The sequence below is a fragment of the Myxine glutinosa genome, chromosome 1 (genome assembly GCF_964187855.1).
Source record: "Myxine glutinosa chromosome 1, kmMyxGlut1.1, whole genome shotgun sequence".
Lineage (NCBI taxonomy): Eukaryota > Metazoa > Chordata > Myxini > Myxiniformes > Myxinidae > Myxine > Myxine glutinosa.
In genome coordinates this window covers 122,095,389-122,112,231 of record NC_136261.1, presented here as the reverse complement: position 1 = coordinate 122,112,231, position 16,843 = coordinate 122,095,389, and the positions used below count along the sequence as shown (strand labels likewise).

The 16,843-nt window shown below is 40.6% G+C and overlaps 2 protein-coding genes across 6 annotated transcripts in view; both read left to right on the top strand.

The window, feature by feature from the left end:
• LOC137427920 (thromboxane-A synthase-like) overlaps window positions 1–8,414 on the top strand; it is a 126,277-nt gene extending 117,863 nt beyond the window's left edge. For all 5 annotated transcript variants that reach the window (XR_013623239.1, XM_078776636.1, XM_078776637.1 and 2 more), the window contains exons 12-15: window positions 3,480–3,568; window positions 5,404–5,541; window positions 5,668–5,830; window positions 6,294–8,414. Coding sequence is in view for 4 of the 5 variants with exons in the window: in XM_078776636.1 (XP_078632762.1) it covers window positions 3,480–3,568; window positions 5,404–5,541; window positions 5,668–5,830; window positions 6,294–6,377 (474 nt within the window). In the remaining variant the exon portion in view is untranslated. The remainder of the gene's footprint in view (window positions 1–3,479; window positions 3,569–5,403; window positions 5,542–5,667; window positions 5,831–6,293) is intronic.
• The window catches only part of LRP6 (LDL receptor related protein 6), a 347,763-nt gene that overhangs the window by 208,155 nt on the left and 122,765 nt on the right, over window positions 1–16,843 (top strand). The window lies entirely within an intron of this gene.

Here is a 16,843-nt window from a genome sequence, read left to right as displayed (position 1 = left end):
AACAACAGGCACGAATAACTAATGTAACGTGTTAGATCGGGTGGTATAATAGACACTGGGGAAAACGGCGGCAAACTCTGGAATTAATTTATTTATATGTTTTTAAAGCATTTTAAACCTTTATTGAAATTGACATATACTTGTAGACTGTAGAACACAAAATGCCTTCATAATACTCCCAAAACCATGTCTTCTATATCAATCAGTAGATGGCCTGAGAGGGCGTGGCGCGTGAGAAGGTTGGGGTGAAGAAGACGCTGGTTAATCCTGACTCCACGTCATGTTATTACAGTGTACTAATACCGACTGCAAAGCCGCAATGAGCCGGCGAAGCCAAAGCCTCTTGCCACTATTTTACCCATCACTATGGCATCAGTAGGTTAGGTAGTTGGTAGTAGGTACCGTACCTGGTAAGACTTGGTAAAAGAGAAGAGCAGACAGTCCTCCCCAATACCTGTATACCTCTTGCCACTATTTTACCCATCACCATGGCATCAGTAGGTTAGGTAGTTGGTAGTAGGTAGGTAGGTAGTTGGTAGTAGGTAGGTGTAGTAGGTGTACCGTACCTGGTAAGACTTGGTAAAAGAGAAGAGCAGACAGTCCTCCCCAATACCTGCATACAATAAATGTCACAAGAAGCTTAAGGAAGTAACGATACGATGTGCTAGCTTAAGGCCTATTTTAAGAAATTTTAACTGGGCTTAACTCCTTAACATACGTTTTCACAGTATGTGTGTAGTCTTCTAACTTCAGTCGCTGGCAGGACTGGTTCTCTCCGGGCACGGCAGCTTCCTCCACCAGAAGACGTTAGCTTGCAGTGATTAATTCGGTGAATTCCGTCTCAACTTCGGATATTTCCGGCCGTGAAAAACTATCCGTATTTCTAAACTAAATATGTAAACCGCTTATACCGTATTTCTGGCCGTGAAAAACTATCCCATACGGCCGCGAGATTTCTAAAAAATAATTCTTCGTCAATGTTAGAATATTTGACGCCGTTTTCACCGTCCGAAACGCGTAATAATATTTTTTCAAATGCTCGAATCTCATTGGTTCTGGTGTTTGATGACGATTTTCGTTGAAGATAATGACGTTGGTCTCAACGTATTTTCATTACAAATTAGAGGTTTCATTAGATTGTGAATCAAAGAACGACGAGTGAAACAAACTCCTATTGAACTCTTTCGCAATTGTTTTATGCAAACTTCCGCATCCGGTCGATGGCGGCCACCATTGAGTGATTTCATTTTAGAATTTTTTTGCCAAATGCTCGACTCTCATTGGGTCCGGTGTTTGGTGACGCGTTTTGTTGAAGATAACCAGGCCCGTGCGGGCCGATGTTGGTCTTAAATTATTTTATTAATACATTGGAGGTGCATAAGATTGTGAATCAAACGATGACGGGTGAAAGAAACTCCTAATGAACGTTTTAAATTTGTTATGCATACTTCCGCATCCGCAAGATGGCTGCCTCCACTGCGCTTCGGATTCTCGAGCCAAGGCATAATCAGGTTTTCAACATAATATGTACTCGTTTATTGACAACACCGGCTTTGCCGGCTACTTGTACCGACTGCAAAGCCGCAATGAGCCGGCGAAGCCAAAGCCTCTTGCCACTATTTTACCCATCACTATGGCATCAGTAGGTTAGGTAGTTGGTAGGTGTAGTAGGTACCGTACCTGGTAAGACTTGGTAAAAGAGAAGAGCAGACAGTCCTCCCCAATGGCAATACCTGCATACAATAAATGTCACAAGAAGCTTAAGGAAGTAACTATACGATGTGCTAGCTTAAGACCTATTTTAAGAAATTTTAACTGGGCTTAACATACGTTTTCACAGTATGTGTGTAGTCTTCTAACTTCAGTCGCTGTCGGGGCTGATTCTCTCCGGGCACTGCGGCTTCCTCCACCAGAAGAAGTTAGCTTGCAGTGATTAATTCGGTGAATTCCGTCTCAACTTCGGATATTTCTGGCCGTGAAAAACTATCCGTATTTCTAAACTAAATATGTAAACCGCTTATACCGTATTTCTGGCCGTGAAAAACTATCCCATACGGCCGCGAGATTTCTAAAAAATAATTCTTCATCAATGTTAGAATATTTGACGCCGTTTTCACCCTCCGAAACGCGAAATAGGCTTGAAAAAAATATTTTTTCAACTGCTCGAATCTCATTGGTTCTGGTGTTTGATGACGATTTTCGTTGAAGATAACGAGGTTGGTCTTAACGTATTTTAATTACTAATTAGAGGTTCATTAGATTGTGAATCAAAGAACGACGGGTGAAACAAACTCCTATTGAACTCTTTCGCAATTGTTTTATGCAAACATCCGCATCGGTCGATGGCGGCCACCATTGTGATTTCATTTTAGAAATATTTTTGCAAATGCTCGACTCTCATTGGGTCCGGTGTTTGGTGACGCGTTTCGTTGAAGATAACCAGGCCCGTGCGGGCCGATGTTGGTGTTAAAGTATTTTAATAATACATTGGAGGTGCATAAGATTGTGAATCAAACAATGACGGGTAAAAGAAACTCCTAATGAACGTTTTAAATTTGTTATGCATACTTCCGCATCCGCAAGATGGCGGCCTCCACTGCGCTTCAGAATTCTCGAGCCAAGGCATAATCAGGTTTTCAACATAATACGTACGCGTTCATTGACAACACCGGCTTCGCCGGCTATAATAGTGAGGGATACAAGACTGATTCATTCGCGCTAAACTTTCAGATTAAAAAAAAAAAGAATCTTTAAAACGTTATTTTATTAAAATTGAAGTATTAATACTTGAACACTGTGCAGAGTAGGCCTGAGGTGTGTTCAGTTACCAAGCATCTAGCTTGCCAAGCCAGCCGTTCCTTATCAATGGTTTTTAAACATTAATTGAGTGCTCTGTTTGAGTGTTTAAGCTACTTAGCCAGTTGGTGATCGCTCTACAAGAAATGTGGTAACTGAACACACCGGTGGTGTCACCTTAACAGCTAAGGTGGCTGGCTGAAGATCTTAGTGTCTTGAGTTTGAGCCCCATGTTGAGTCGTTAAATAATACCAGGTGGGTTGACTCAGCCTTGCATCCTTGTGAGGTCGGCAAAATGAGTACCAGCTTGCTGGTAACAAGGGGGCACTGCATCAGCAACACAGCCGCACTTCCAGCATTGATACATCTAGCAGCCACAAGCTACATACAAAATAATAATACTGTGCAGGGTATCATGTTCTATGAACTCTTTAGTTTTGTAACTGTATTTATGCTGTTCTTTATGCTGTGTATACCCATGGCACAAGGTTGACCATTGCAAGGAGTAGATGTAACTGCTGTGGTTGCAAAGCCTATTCTTTTAGCACATTATTGTGATCAGAATCAGTCAGTGCAATATTTGGGACCATTGAGGCTGCTGCAAACCCTTCCTCAAAATAGCCAATTGAACCTCAGAAAGGTGCTGCAACATATCTGCTAACTAATTTCTTTTGTTTTTGCAGGAATCACCAGATTACAACAATGTTCAGAAGTTGGAGTACATGGAAATGGTCATATCAGAAGCTCTGCGCCTCTACCCTCCAGCAGTCCGGTGCATGACCTGTCCACTACCAAATGCTTTATTGCGTGCACATAATTAGTGATTAGGTAGTCTGGTAATCTTTCAGGAAAAGCTATCCGATGGTAAATGTGATTGGATTGGTATGCAGTCTTTATTTGTTGCATTTTTTAGATATCCCGCACGTACGAAGTGAAAAGTGGGGTTAGGCAATTCGTTCACTTCTGTCTGTCTGTTGTCTGTCTGTCTACAAACGTCAGTTTATGATCAAGGAACAATTTGATTTCAATTGAATGTTATATTTTGTCCACAAATCGGAATATGAATCGGAGAATGAACCAGTAGATTAGCAATATTTTGGCTCCAAATTTGTCCCGATCGCACATTTGCAGAGGAGTGAGATTTTTTTTCTTTTTATACTCTGTCTGCCTGTCTGGCAGTCAAACAAAATTGAAAATCATTCCAAACAGGAAACTTACTGCTTTTAAGGACTTCAAAAAGGATACAAACAACAGGCATGAAGAACTAATTTAATATGTTAAATAAGGTGGTGTATAAGCCAACTGTATCAATGGTGGTAAAGTTCTGGAATTTTATTTTTCTACAACCTTCAAAATAATTATTTTATTTCAATTAAATTCTACATTTGAACAATGCAGAACACAAATCACCTTATTGTCACTTTCAAAACTCTTTCATGTAGCAGAAATTGGAAAAAAATATTCATGCGCTGAAGCAAAACTATGAGAAAAAACGATGAGAATCAGCATCCATGGTTCATGAACAAAACGAACTTAGATCGTCCTCGGAAACGCAAAGGAAGAGTTTTTAAGACTCTTCCCATGTCCTTTTCCTCAAGACTGTGTGGGGTAAGGTGTTCTATTAACTCTAGTTTATTCTCTAATTGGTGACTTTTCTTAGGATGCTGTTCATTGATTCATTTGTTTCTTACAACTTAGTGGATCCACTTTGACCCCTGGTAGAACCCCGGTAGACCCCCTTAGAACCCGACCTTTTTTAATGCCATGAACAAACTTGAGTCACAACATACCAAATATCATTTGTGCCAAGTTTGGTCACAATCCCAACAGCAGTTTTGTAGAAGAAGTTGCAAGTATCTACAGATGAGCAGACTGACGGATGAACGACGTGCCATCTCATAAGCTCCCCGGAACTATGTTCCAGGCAAGCTAAAAAACTAAACCTAAATGTTGGTTTACTAGGGGTCTAAGACTTTGACCTTGAACTCAGAGAGATATGATGTAAATTAAGTGTAAATGCAACTTGCTCAAAGCTATCAAGTGAAGGCAATTTTGTTCCGATCGGACAAATCTCAGTGGAGTTATGGTGAAAAAGGTAAAATGTCTATAATTAGGTCATGACCTTCAAATTAGGTCAAAGTCAAAAAGCATTATGTCAACCCCACGTACTTTTTATTTCCGTTGTTGATGGAATATGTAATTCCGAAAGTCCCAGCCAGATCCAAGATACAGCTAAGACATAGGTAGAAAAATAACCTAAACGGTGGTTCATTAAAAATTGGGGGCACTAATTGCACAACCCAACCATACAACAGGTATAAGACTGCTTTTATCCTATCAGGGGAGGTTTAACAAATAATAACAATGTGCTTATATTTTAATGAACCTGATGAGGTCAAATGTTCAATTAAATCCAAATGGTCTGCAGAACAAATGTATTTGTCCTCAAAGAACTCTGTATTGGTTTATGCTGCAATTCCTGAAACCATTTCACAATTATTGTTCATAATCTTTTTCACAATTTGAGATATAATGGAACTGAGACCACACTTTATTCCTTCCTGATCTCTTTCTGTTTCTCTTGTCTTTGCCTGACCTACTTGATAGATTTGGACGACAAGCTAAACACGACTGTGTAGTCGAAGGCCAATTCATTCCAGCCAATATGTGCGTAGAGTTGCCTGTCGCTGTGTTGCATTATGACCCCCGGTTCTGGCATGATCCAATGAAGTTTGATCCAGAGAGGTGAGACTCCACCAACTATAGCACATTAAAATTTATATCTGATGATTGCACGGTCAAATCCCTGCATGGTCATTTTATGGTTGTGCAGGGAATTTTGCTATGCTGATGGAAATATATTGTGGGCAGGTTCACCACTGAAGCCAAGGCAGCACGCCATCCATTTGCGTATCTGCCATTTGGAGGAGGACCTCGCATCTGTATTGGCATGCGCCTTGCTTTTCTCGAGATAAAGATCACACTTGCAAAGATTCTGCAGAAATTCTCCTTTGAAACGTGTGCAGAAACACAGGTAAAGTAGTCGTAGGAATAGGTCCAACATCTTGGCTTCCTGTTCAGTGACGTCAATTTCGCTTTATTGCTTATTAGCCCCTACCGGTTTCACTGGAGGGGACTATAGGTTTGCTCTCCGTCTGTCCGTCCGTCCGTTGGTGATTTTCATTTTTTTCTTTATCATTATCCTTTGACATATTCAACTGAAACTTGGTACATGGTTTTATTAAGATAAGATACATAACAAGTTTGAGTTTCAGCGCATTTCACCAATTTTTCCCTTTTTGGACTTAGAAAATATCACATATTTACATGGGTCAGTTTCCCTTTATCCTTTAACATATTAAACTGAAACTTGGGACAATTGTGTTTTAGTGGTTCATTCTGGCAATTATCCAAAAGGTAGCGAAGATATATTGAATGCATGATGAAAACTACAGAGATATTGAAAATATCAAATGTTTTCAATCCCCTCTTCATAGATTCCTCTGAAGACCAAATCAGTCTCCACCCTGACCGCCACGGATGGTGTGATTCTCAAAATTGTTTCCCGGAAAGAATCTTGAGGAAGAACAAATCTCAAGTGCTCGCCTCGTGGGCATTCATCTATTATTTAAGTTTCTCACAATTGGAATTCTTCATCCATGTTTTGACAGATATTTTGCTGATTGAAGTTTGCTTGCTTAATTCGACATTGCTGACTCAATATGGCTGTCTTTACGATCAGTTATTTCTCAATAACTTAGCTGTATTAAGAAATTTTCATTCTTCAGGGTATTTTTTGATTTAAATATTTGTAATACTACCCTGTAAGAAAGTATTTTGTGAGCAAGCATTCATTGATGTAAAAGGAGTGGAGTTTAGTGAACATTCATGTAATTGTAATCATGAGATTATTTAAAACAGACGTAAATCTATATTATAAAACAGGAGTGTCCGTCCGTCTGTCCATCCCCAAACTACTCCCTCAGTTTTGGGGCAAGCTCCGCCAAACCTCATGTGGAACGTTTTGGGGTCCCAGCGGATGTTGTAAGGTAGATAGCACAAAGAAAAGTGCACTACCCCACCATCAATTGCACCAAAGCTATCACACTAGATACTAGGTGTGTGTGAGGTATGGAATCCGTGTAACGAACAGATACTGTTGCATTTGTTTGGAGGACTGGGAAGAGGGAGGGGGAGAGAGAGGAGGAATCAGCTCTTAGAAAGAAGGTATGAACCCCAGTTTATTTTTGCATAGATTATATAGGCCTTTACTTCCCTGCAATAATGACCTGTGAAATTGAATGTCATCCTGTTTGTGTGTGCCACTGGGAGATGGTGTTGTAACCTTTAGTGTTGAGGAAAAGTTAAGGTGTCCTATTCATTCATTCTTCAGTGTCAAACCGGGCGGTTTCTAGGCAAGGGAGAAACACCTCAGACATGTCATTGTCCATGCCACAGCATGTCCTTCCACACACCTACAGTATCCTCTCGCCCTGGGGAAGAGGAATAAGCTCCGCCCTCCAACATGGCTGCCCCTGATTGGCAGCAAATAAAGTGATGCACTATTGCACAATGCTGCACTGTGGCCAGGGTTTCAATTGGGTCAGGATTGGGTCACGACGTCTCCAGGGCATGGGGCAGCCCGTTAGGAGGGCTAATGTAGATGCCTCAGCGGTAGTGGAGACGGGGGTGTGCTCTCGTGGATGTGAAGGAAGGACCAGCTTGAGGAAACGGACAGTGATTTGTGTGATGGAGAGAGAGAGAGAGAGAGAGGGGCGCTATCCTGTTGGCTGCATGGCAGGAGGAGATTGTGGCAAGTTCTGTGGAAGTTGCTGCTCCTGTGGGAGGTGGGGGGGGGGGGGCTTGTCCTTTGCATACCTTCCTGCCTCTTTCAATCTCACCTGGTTTTGTGTGCAAGGTTTTTCTGTGTGCGGGCTCTCATGGGATTGTCCGCCTTTTCCACATCTGTTAAGTCTGTCTATGCATCAATGTGTCTTCATCTCCGGGATTTCCGTTTACATGTGTCCCGTGTGTAATAATGTGTGTTTATTTCCTAAGGCCCACACGTCTACCTGCTGTGTGTGCTTCCTAGTTCCGGCTCATTTGATAATCCCTGGGGATATAAATTGGGCTAATTACCCAAATTAATAACCATCATGGTATTAGTGGTCTGGAGGCAGATTGCCGGAACCTTGCATTGTCTGGAGTACAATATTTTTTTGGTCATTTTTGACTTATTTTTCTAATATACTGTGCATCGGATTACTTCTATCTGTGATTGCTTTTTCATATATTATTTGCCTTTTATAAACAAAGGTTAAGAGCAAATTAGGGCCACCCTCGATTTCAATGGTGTGCATTGTGTAGCAGCATTATACAATAATGACAAAGGTAATAATTATTATTTTATTCAATTGCTGAATCTTTTGAGCAAATACAATCCATGTATTGTCACTTACGTCAATACAGTACTCTACTTTCGTGAGGTGTTTCACAAATGTTGGACAAAAAGCAGGAATAAAATTATGTAGATTAAACACAAAATGGAAATTGTGTATTTTTGGCATGTTTGTACACATTTATTCACAATAAATTCTTGTATATCAGACGTAAACCAGCGACTTGTCTCGAAGTGCAATCTTGGTCAAAACCTAAGCAACGTTTTAATTTAAATATTTATTATCACTGAACTGCTAATTTTGGAGAATATCGTCTTCTTCTTCACTCAACAGATAGTCTGTGGGCTCTATAAAGGCTGGAAACTGAATGTGCACATCGTGCATGTGTGAATTATCTCTGAATTCCTTGTATTCATCTTTGTCATGACCTGCACAACAACAACAACAAAAACGATGATGACAGCAATGCAATCAGTTCAGTGAAGAAATCATCAGAGCATTAACAAAGGAGCAAATATTCATTGTACATCATAATTTAAAATATTTTGTTATGGAGGGATCGATCGACAATATTGATCAATAACAAAATTATTTGTTCCACCTTTCATCATCATTATTGATCGACACCTACTCTGACTTATGCAATGAATCCATAATAAAAATTCTTCATAAACTAGATGGTATTCTTGGAATATTTTCCCTGCGCAGTCAACTTGTTGTGAGCCAACTCTTCTGTTTTTGAAGGTTTTTTTCTTTGATCCAAAATGGCTGCCAGACCACGTAAGCGATGACATCATAAATTTATATTCTTTAATATAATTGTTGCGTAGATCATGCTCAATAAATTTCAAACTGATCAGACTAAGTATTGTCCTTGTGGAATTATGACGTCTTAATTAACAACACCTATTCCCCATGCGGAGTTCTTTACAATGAGCCATGTTTCATTTTTTTTTTTACCATGGAGCGATTTTGGGGATATAGAGGTGCAACGTTTTTCGGTTTTTCCAAGATGGCGTCTGTACCATGTGACCTATGATAAATATTCTATCTCCTATTAGTAAGGGCATTTTATGAGATATTTCACAAATCTGTTAACTAAATTGTTACCAAAAAATTTCTTCACCAATATGTTTGTAAAGGTGTGTAATAACATGTGTTAAAATGTTGAAGGTCAACTCCTGTGGGAAACCCAGAAAAAAAGCTGTTGAATTCGGGTACCGAAAAATTATTTTCGAGAATTTTTATTTTTTTTAATCGGCCCTTAAGTAACTTATGAGGGGTCAAATAAGGGTTTTTCATGATTCTGAGTTGATTGTTAACATTTATTTTTTCACTTTTACATTTACACACAAAGTAGCTTTTATTTCACATACATATATAATACTCAAGAGTTATTTCTCATTCACAATGTCAGAAGTTTCAACAGTCATTGTCTATGTCTTCTTCAGACTCAACAACATCATGACTGCAGTTTCTGCATGTAATGCCATTACAGACTCCACAGGCCGAGATGCACGTGACCCCATTCTTCTTGCAGCTGCATCGCCGGTTGCTGCAATCTCCATGACAATTACAGCTCGTGAACTGCAATAGCTCCTCAGGAGCCCTGGGGTCCAGTGTTGGAACTGGCTCATACCCATGCACACCTATTGTCCATCCATAGTCACTGGGGTTCAGAGACATGCTCTGTAGAAGGATCCAGTCCCGGGTCTGCAGGTAGGCACGGAGTGAATGTTGTGCAGCTGCACCCTCTGTTGGAGGTAGAGTCTCTGGTTTGATCACTCCTGCCGCTGCCTTCCTTGAGAACATGTTGTACCGAATTTCACCCAATGTCATTAGCATGGATTCTCTTCATCCAGCCATTCCAGTTGGAGTGTGGGAACTCAGGATCGTTGGCTTTGATCACCCACCCCGCTGCCCAGAGTGTGTCACCTGGAGTGAGGAGTGGCTGATCATGAGCCAGGGAGGAGGAAAGCTCAGCGAGGGGGAGAAACATGATCGCGTTCGTTCCTATCTGTTTCCTGTTCGTAAATGGAATAATCTTTACTTCAGTTCCTCTCAGGATCTTAGCTTTGTCGAGTGCCTTCAACTTCACCCGGGGGAAAGCTGCTGTTGTCTGTGGATCTGGCAAAGGTGGTGCCGGAGAGGTGACTTCGATCCAACCCATTGAGTGAAAGGGAGTGTTTCCGTGAATAGAGACAATGTTTAAATCTATATTGTCTCCAACAAACTGAGTGACTGCATTGTTTGTTTCCCCAACCTCCATAAAGACCACCTGATCATTACTTGACAATTCACTTTCACTGGCTGGCACTTTGGCTGTCATCACTGATTGATCATCAAGCGCAGCATCAACCGCAACCTCATCATTGATCTGTTCATCGGTTTCCTCCACAATGGTGTCAAGAGTGCCAGAAGTATCTGGAACATCATCTCCACTCCTACTATTAAGGAAGCAGTATTTGTAGTTTTGTGTCTCCGTGTAAAACTCGGTGTATCCCAGCCGGTGGAACTTGTTGAGCATCCATTTTGACCCAAATCTATGATCAAGTTGTATGGCAAGCCCCATTTGGTGTGGCAATACTCCAGACCGAGGTCGACAGGCCTTAATAAAATTCTGCCCCCAAACGGCAACTCTTTCGTCTGTCTTGACAATCGGTCTCAAGAACATCTGAAGGCCTGCAGGAACAAGTGTCAGCTGACTATCGATGTCAGTCATACTGTGTGTGGTGGGGTATGACTTTGGACCTAAATCAATCAAGGCAATATCATTGGATATGAACTTGAGTGCCGTCTTTATGATCTGAGTCTTCTCATCTCCATGGTCAAGATTAGCATGATGCCCTCGCAGAATATTGTCGGTGCCATCTTTGAGACAGAGTACATCTGCCCTTCTTTCCTGTGTTGTGAAATACAAGGTGTCTTCGTATTTCTCTAGAAGTTTTATCTTTAGCCAATGCTTTGAATAAGAAATGCTCTTCTCTGGTGACTGATCAAACTCCTGCAGCTTTTCATGGACTTGGTCCATGTTCATTACCCCATGCTCTAATTCTGAGTCTAACCATTCGCAGAATTCAATAAAAACTGCCTCTCGCTCCTCATCAATACTCCTCTGTCCTCTCTTCCTTTTTCCTTCCTCATCAGTCTTGGACAAACTGTCACCTCTCGCAAACATAAGTTTGCATCGCAAATGGTACAGTGTTTCTTCTGCTACCAAGTCGTTGATCCCTTCCAGGCGTCCAGTGACTTCAGTGCCCCAGTCATCTCCGCGACTCCGTGCTGTCTTCAGCAAGCTTGCCTTCAGTGTATCTGCAGTCAAATTATCTGGCACTCTGTGTTTCTTTCTAGCTTGTGTTGGATTATTTTTGTAGAGCTGGGCTGGTTGGTTGCAAAGAATGCATACATCCTTATACAGGAGGTCAACTGACTGTGATCTTCTAGAACTGCAGCCAGTTGATGAACTGAACTCACAAGTAGTGCGTCTTCTCTTCAACTTTGATGACTCTTTCTCTGCCTTTGATGCTTGAGCTGACTTATTGGTGGTTACAACAAAGTTGTTGTACAGATCATTTTTACACTTCTGGTGGTACCTCAGTTTTCCTTCCTTTTGAGCCTCCTTCATACGTTCCACAACAGTAACATTTTCGACAGTTTCTGCTTGTTTCAATAAAGTTGAGTATCCCTTTGGAGTTGCCTGTATGAGCCTTTCAGCTGGTGTATCCGAGCGTGCACAGATGAAGCAATTGAGCACAGGTGGAGTAACGTCTTCATCCATATTGCTAGACTCCATGTCCTGCAAAGTAGAAAATGAGATATATTTAGAAATTATTTTTCCACAAAGGAGTGTCTGTGGTGAAATATAAATGTTAACAATCAACTCAGAATCATGAAAAGCCCTTATTTGACCCCTCATAAGTTGCTTAAGGGCCGATTAAAAAAAATAAAAATTCTCGAAAATAATTTTTCGGTACCCGAATTCAACAGCTTTTTTTCTGGGTTTCCCACGGGAGTTGACCTTCAACATTTTAACACGTGTTATTACACACCTTTACAAACATATTGGTGAAGAAATTTTTTGGTAACAATTTAGTTAACAGATTTTCATGTTTCCCTTACTATATGGTGAAAATTTAGTGTCCATAAGACCAACAGTTGCAGATTTTTTTTTCATACTGATGAAACGTTATTCCTGTTGAATTATGACGTCATAGCGAAGGAAGTGATGACATAATCATTAACATATCTTATTCCCCATGGGAAGTACTTGACAATGAGCCATGTTTCAATTTTTCCATTGAGCGGTTTCAGAGATATAGAGGTGTATCGTTTTTCCAAGATGGTGTCCGTACCACCTGACCTATGACATCATAATTATGAATAAAAAAATCTACAGGCGGAGGTGCTCCTACATTAAAATTTCGTGTCAATTGGACCAACGGTTGCCGAGAAATTGAATGATAAAAAAGCAGACACGCACGTACGCACCCGATTGCCTAACCCTGCTTTCCGCTTCGTGAGTGCAGGGTAATAAATATAAAGGTGCTAAATACAAATCTTATCCAACAAAATTGAAACCACTTTACCTTTTTTGTAGATCAAGTAGGCAAGAGTAAAGGAGAGTGCATATGCAACGACAAACACAACTGGCACGATGAAAATGATGAGTCTGGTACTTTCTGAAAACAACATCCAAGCAATGGTTTTCAGTGCAATTGATGCTGAGAAGGTATATTTCAAATCCAATCTTTCTGCTGGGAAGTCCTTACCTGCCAAAATATGTTCCTGACAAAAAGTTCCAGAAAACCCATGTGCACAATCACATTTGTATTTGGAATCACCAGAAGTATCCAGAGTACAAACACCATGGCTCATGCATGGATTTGTGTTGCAATCCACCGAATTATCTAGAGTGCAAAAACACATCAATGGAGGAAATGTAATGAGTTACCTTCAAACTACGATTATGGCTGCTGCTGCTGCTGCTGCTGCTACTACTACTACTACTACTACTACTACTACTACTACTACTACTACTACTACTACTACTATAGTCGCAATTATTCCCACTTTATTGTGTGGTCTGCCATGGAAGATTTTTGGCCCAAGTCATCCAACCTAAGGCAATCTCAGATCGATTATTTCACAAAGCCGGAAACAAGTGTGTTCCCACTCTAAGGATATACAAAAACATCTGGCCAACCTCAAGGCTGAACTGTCAAATCTGTCTCCTTACTCAAAGACCTGGTGGCACTTTATGTCAAGTTTGTCTCTGGTGTGTTCCTCAGTCTCTACCACTTCCCTCGCTTCAAAGCACCACAGCCGTCTCAATTTGCTCGTGGGAAAGCCGAATGCCTCAATTCTGTGTTTGATTCCAAATCTGACATACTCAACCCCTCGTTCCCTGTATTAACCGCACTCTCATGCCCACCTCCTCATGGAGGCTGTCTCTTTCTCGCTTGAGAATGTGGAAAAATTTTGGCAACCCTCCACTCCAATTCTGCAACAGACATGACGCTCTGCTGCCCTTGCACATCCATCTCAATTCTGCTCTGTTCACCCTCACAGTTGCTCCAGGTCATGTTTCGTGTACTTGGAAGTCAGGCAAAATCACTGCAATGAACAAATATGCTGCAGAAACAAATCCTCTTTTCTAGAGGCCTTCATTATACTAGCTATACATTAGCTTACTTCCAATTAAAAGCAATGTCATCAAATCACCTTAATCGCAGTTGACATAAAATCCTTGCTTTTCTCCAATGGCCTGATATCAGACCATAGTTTGGATTCAGACCTGGTCTCTCCACTCTGGAGATGCTGCTTCTGCTCTCCGAACTGACATGAGATCGGGGCCATCTCTCTGAACATATCTCGCGAATTTGACACAGTCTGGCACCTCACCGTGCTAACCAAACTCTCTATCTACAGCATCCAAGGCCAGCTCCACTCATAGCTTACTGACTTCCTCCACTCTTGTGAGCAGCATACAACTCTCGACGGGATCCTCACATCTCCTCTCCCTGTCGAGCTGGAGTGCCTCAAGGCAGTAACTTGGGCCCAATCCTGTTTCTCATCTTTATCAACGCTGTTGCTGATTCTCTGAAAAATCGTGCTTATATTTGTGCTGATGATTCCACTTCCTCTTCTTGCTGTATTTGAGCTTTTATCGAGCTTGTTCACCCACTGTGTCCTCCTCCCCGAGCCCATTTTATCTCTAACTCTCCCTCTGTTGTGCTTTTATATCCTGCCATTGGTGTGTTTCTACATTTTCCTTATGTTCCTCTTATTCTGCTATATTACGGTTCATTCTGTGTTCCAGCTCTTCGAGGCTCAACTTTGTATCCCAAAAGGTCTTCCATTGACCACTTGGAGCTTATTTGAGCAGGTATTTGTAATTTGCTCAGGGTGCCGGTTACGTCTCGCCTACTTTTCCCAACAGACACCATGGGATATTTAACGTCCACTAACGAGCAAAGGTGGACGACGAGTGAACGTTTTTCTGGGTGACTGCACGTGCATTGGCACATCACCCTGCATTTGAAACACCATAGGGACAGTTTTAGAGATGGTTCGAGATTCAAACCAAAGCAAGAAATTTCAAAGTTGAGTGTGCACACCACTAAGTCTAGGATATCTGGAGTTGACATTTAGGTGTCTGGAGTTGGTGTCAACTCCAGACACCAAAATGTCCTCCTGACAGCACTTAATAAGTTACTTCAACTAATTGGAAAAAAATTCACAATAGAGGCTTTGGGATACTTTCTGCCTCAAAAAACATTTCAATTTTTACGCAAAGAAAAATCCAGTAAAAAATAAAATGCAAAATATAAGATGTCATATTTACGGGACGGGCAACGGTACCCACCCTATGGGCGGGGCTTAAATTGGGAGGCCCAAATGAAAAGGTAAAATATCAGAAATTGAAGGCTTTTTTATTTTAAACGATTCATATAAACATCCGTTAAATCATATCACACGCAAATCATCAAAATCTAAACAGTACATGGCGCCCATTTTGAAAAAAAGATTGAATTCTGCAAAACGGAAGCGGCCGCTGCACGTCTTTCTCAGTCGCACGTTTATGTGTGAAGAGTGCCCGCCGAATCTGTAACATGGAAGCGGCCGCTACACCTGTTTCTCAGTCGCTTTGAACACGCTGCCATGTTACTTCAGAGCCGCACGTTTATATAGGAAGAGTTCGTCAGGAGTCGATCCACTCTATCCTGGTACATAGAATAAACAGTATTTGTAGAATTGCAACAAAAGCCACATCACTGTTCATATCGGTAAATATTATTCCATCGTGTTTGGAAAAATTGGAACATTGGAAAAATTGGGAAAATTGGAAAAACAATATGGCTTATTTTACTCCGAGGGGTCCCAGGAATACCCACCCAAAATATCGTTGCGATCGGGTGAGCCGTTTTTGCGGTACCTTCGAACGGACGGACGGACATTTGGTGAATTATAGTAAGATTACATGATGTAATACTTAATTGTGGATAAAGCAAAAATTTTCAACAGCGTAAACATTTTAAGGTACATTTAAAGCGACTCAAAGCAATTCTTCTTTTCTTTTCATCTGATCTAATGGTCGACACAAGCTTCAGTTTTTTTCTCTCACTTATGTGCAATGCCTGGTTTCTGGTTACATCATCGTCTTCCTCTGAATACAATACCCTTGTGCAATTTGAATTTGAGCCAGGATGCCAACATGCAGTCGCATACTCTTTTGATAGCTACAGACAACCACTTAAACGTCCTCTCTGTAGTGAGGACCACTTTCTGTCAGCTGACTCTTTCATGAAATGCCAAACTGAACCACTGACTGCGAACACGGGTGTGATTTTTTTAAACATTACAGACAACTCCCAGTTTGAGAACAAGTTACGTTCCTGGACTCTGTTCTCAAAGCAAAGCAAAATGGTTCTCAAATTGGAACACACTCGAATTTGATTGAAACATATATATATATATATATATATATATATATATATATATATATATATATATATATATATATATATATATATCACCATATTAACAGGTAAAACAATGGAAATAGTCATTAAGGAGAATTAAAAGGCAATTGTGGAGGGAAATTGCCAATAAGAAAGTTAATAATGTCTTAATTTCTAAATGTACTTTCTTATGATATTGAAATCGCCTCGTGCAAATATCACCCACATTTTATCAGAAGATATCTTTTCAGACTTTATTATTTTGATTTGTCTTGAAAGTAAAAACAACTTTGTTTAGAAAACATTTGCATGTAATTTGCATGTAAATTTAGCAAACATTTGCATGTAATGTCATAAAGAAGGATAAATGTAAACTTTCGATAAACATGGATTAAGTAGAAAGAGGAAACAAATTACTTTGCTTTCATCAAGTCCTCCAGACATCAACCTAAGTGTTATTTTAACATGGGGACGGGGGATTACCTTGATGAACATTTGCAAAAGTCCTTTTCTTTATGTTGACGAGTTTTTTTGTCCTCCTTCTTCTTGTGCAATATTCAGGAGACTTCACAGGCAAAATAAGTGTTGGAATAGTTTGATGATGCTTGATTGCAAAGTTCTCATTTGTATTTTTTTGATTCCCCTTTGCATTGTTCAAAGCAGGTGTTAGTGAGTCCAGTCCAATAT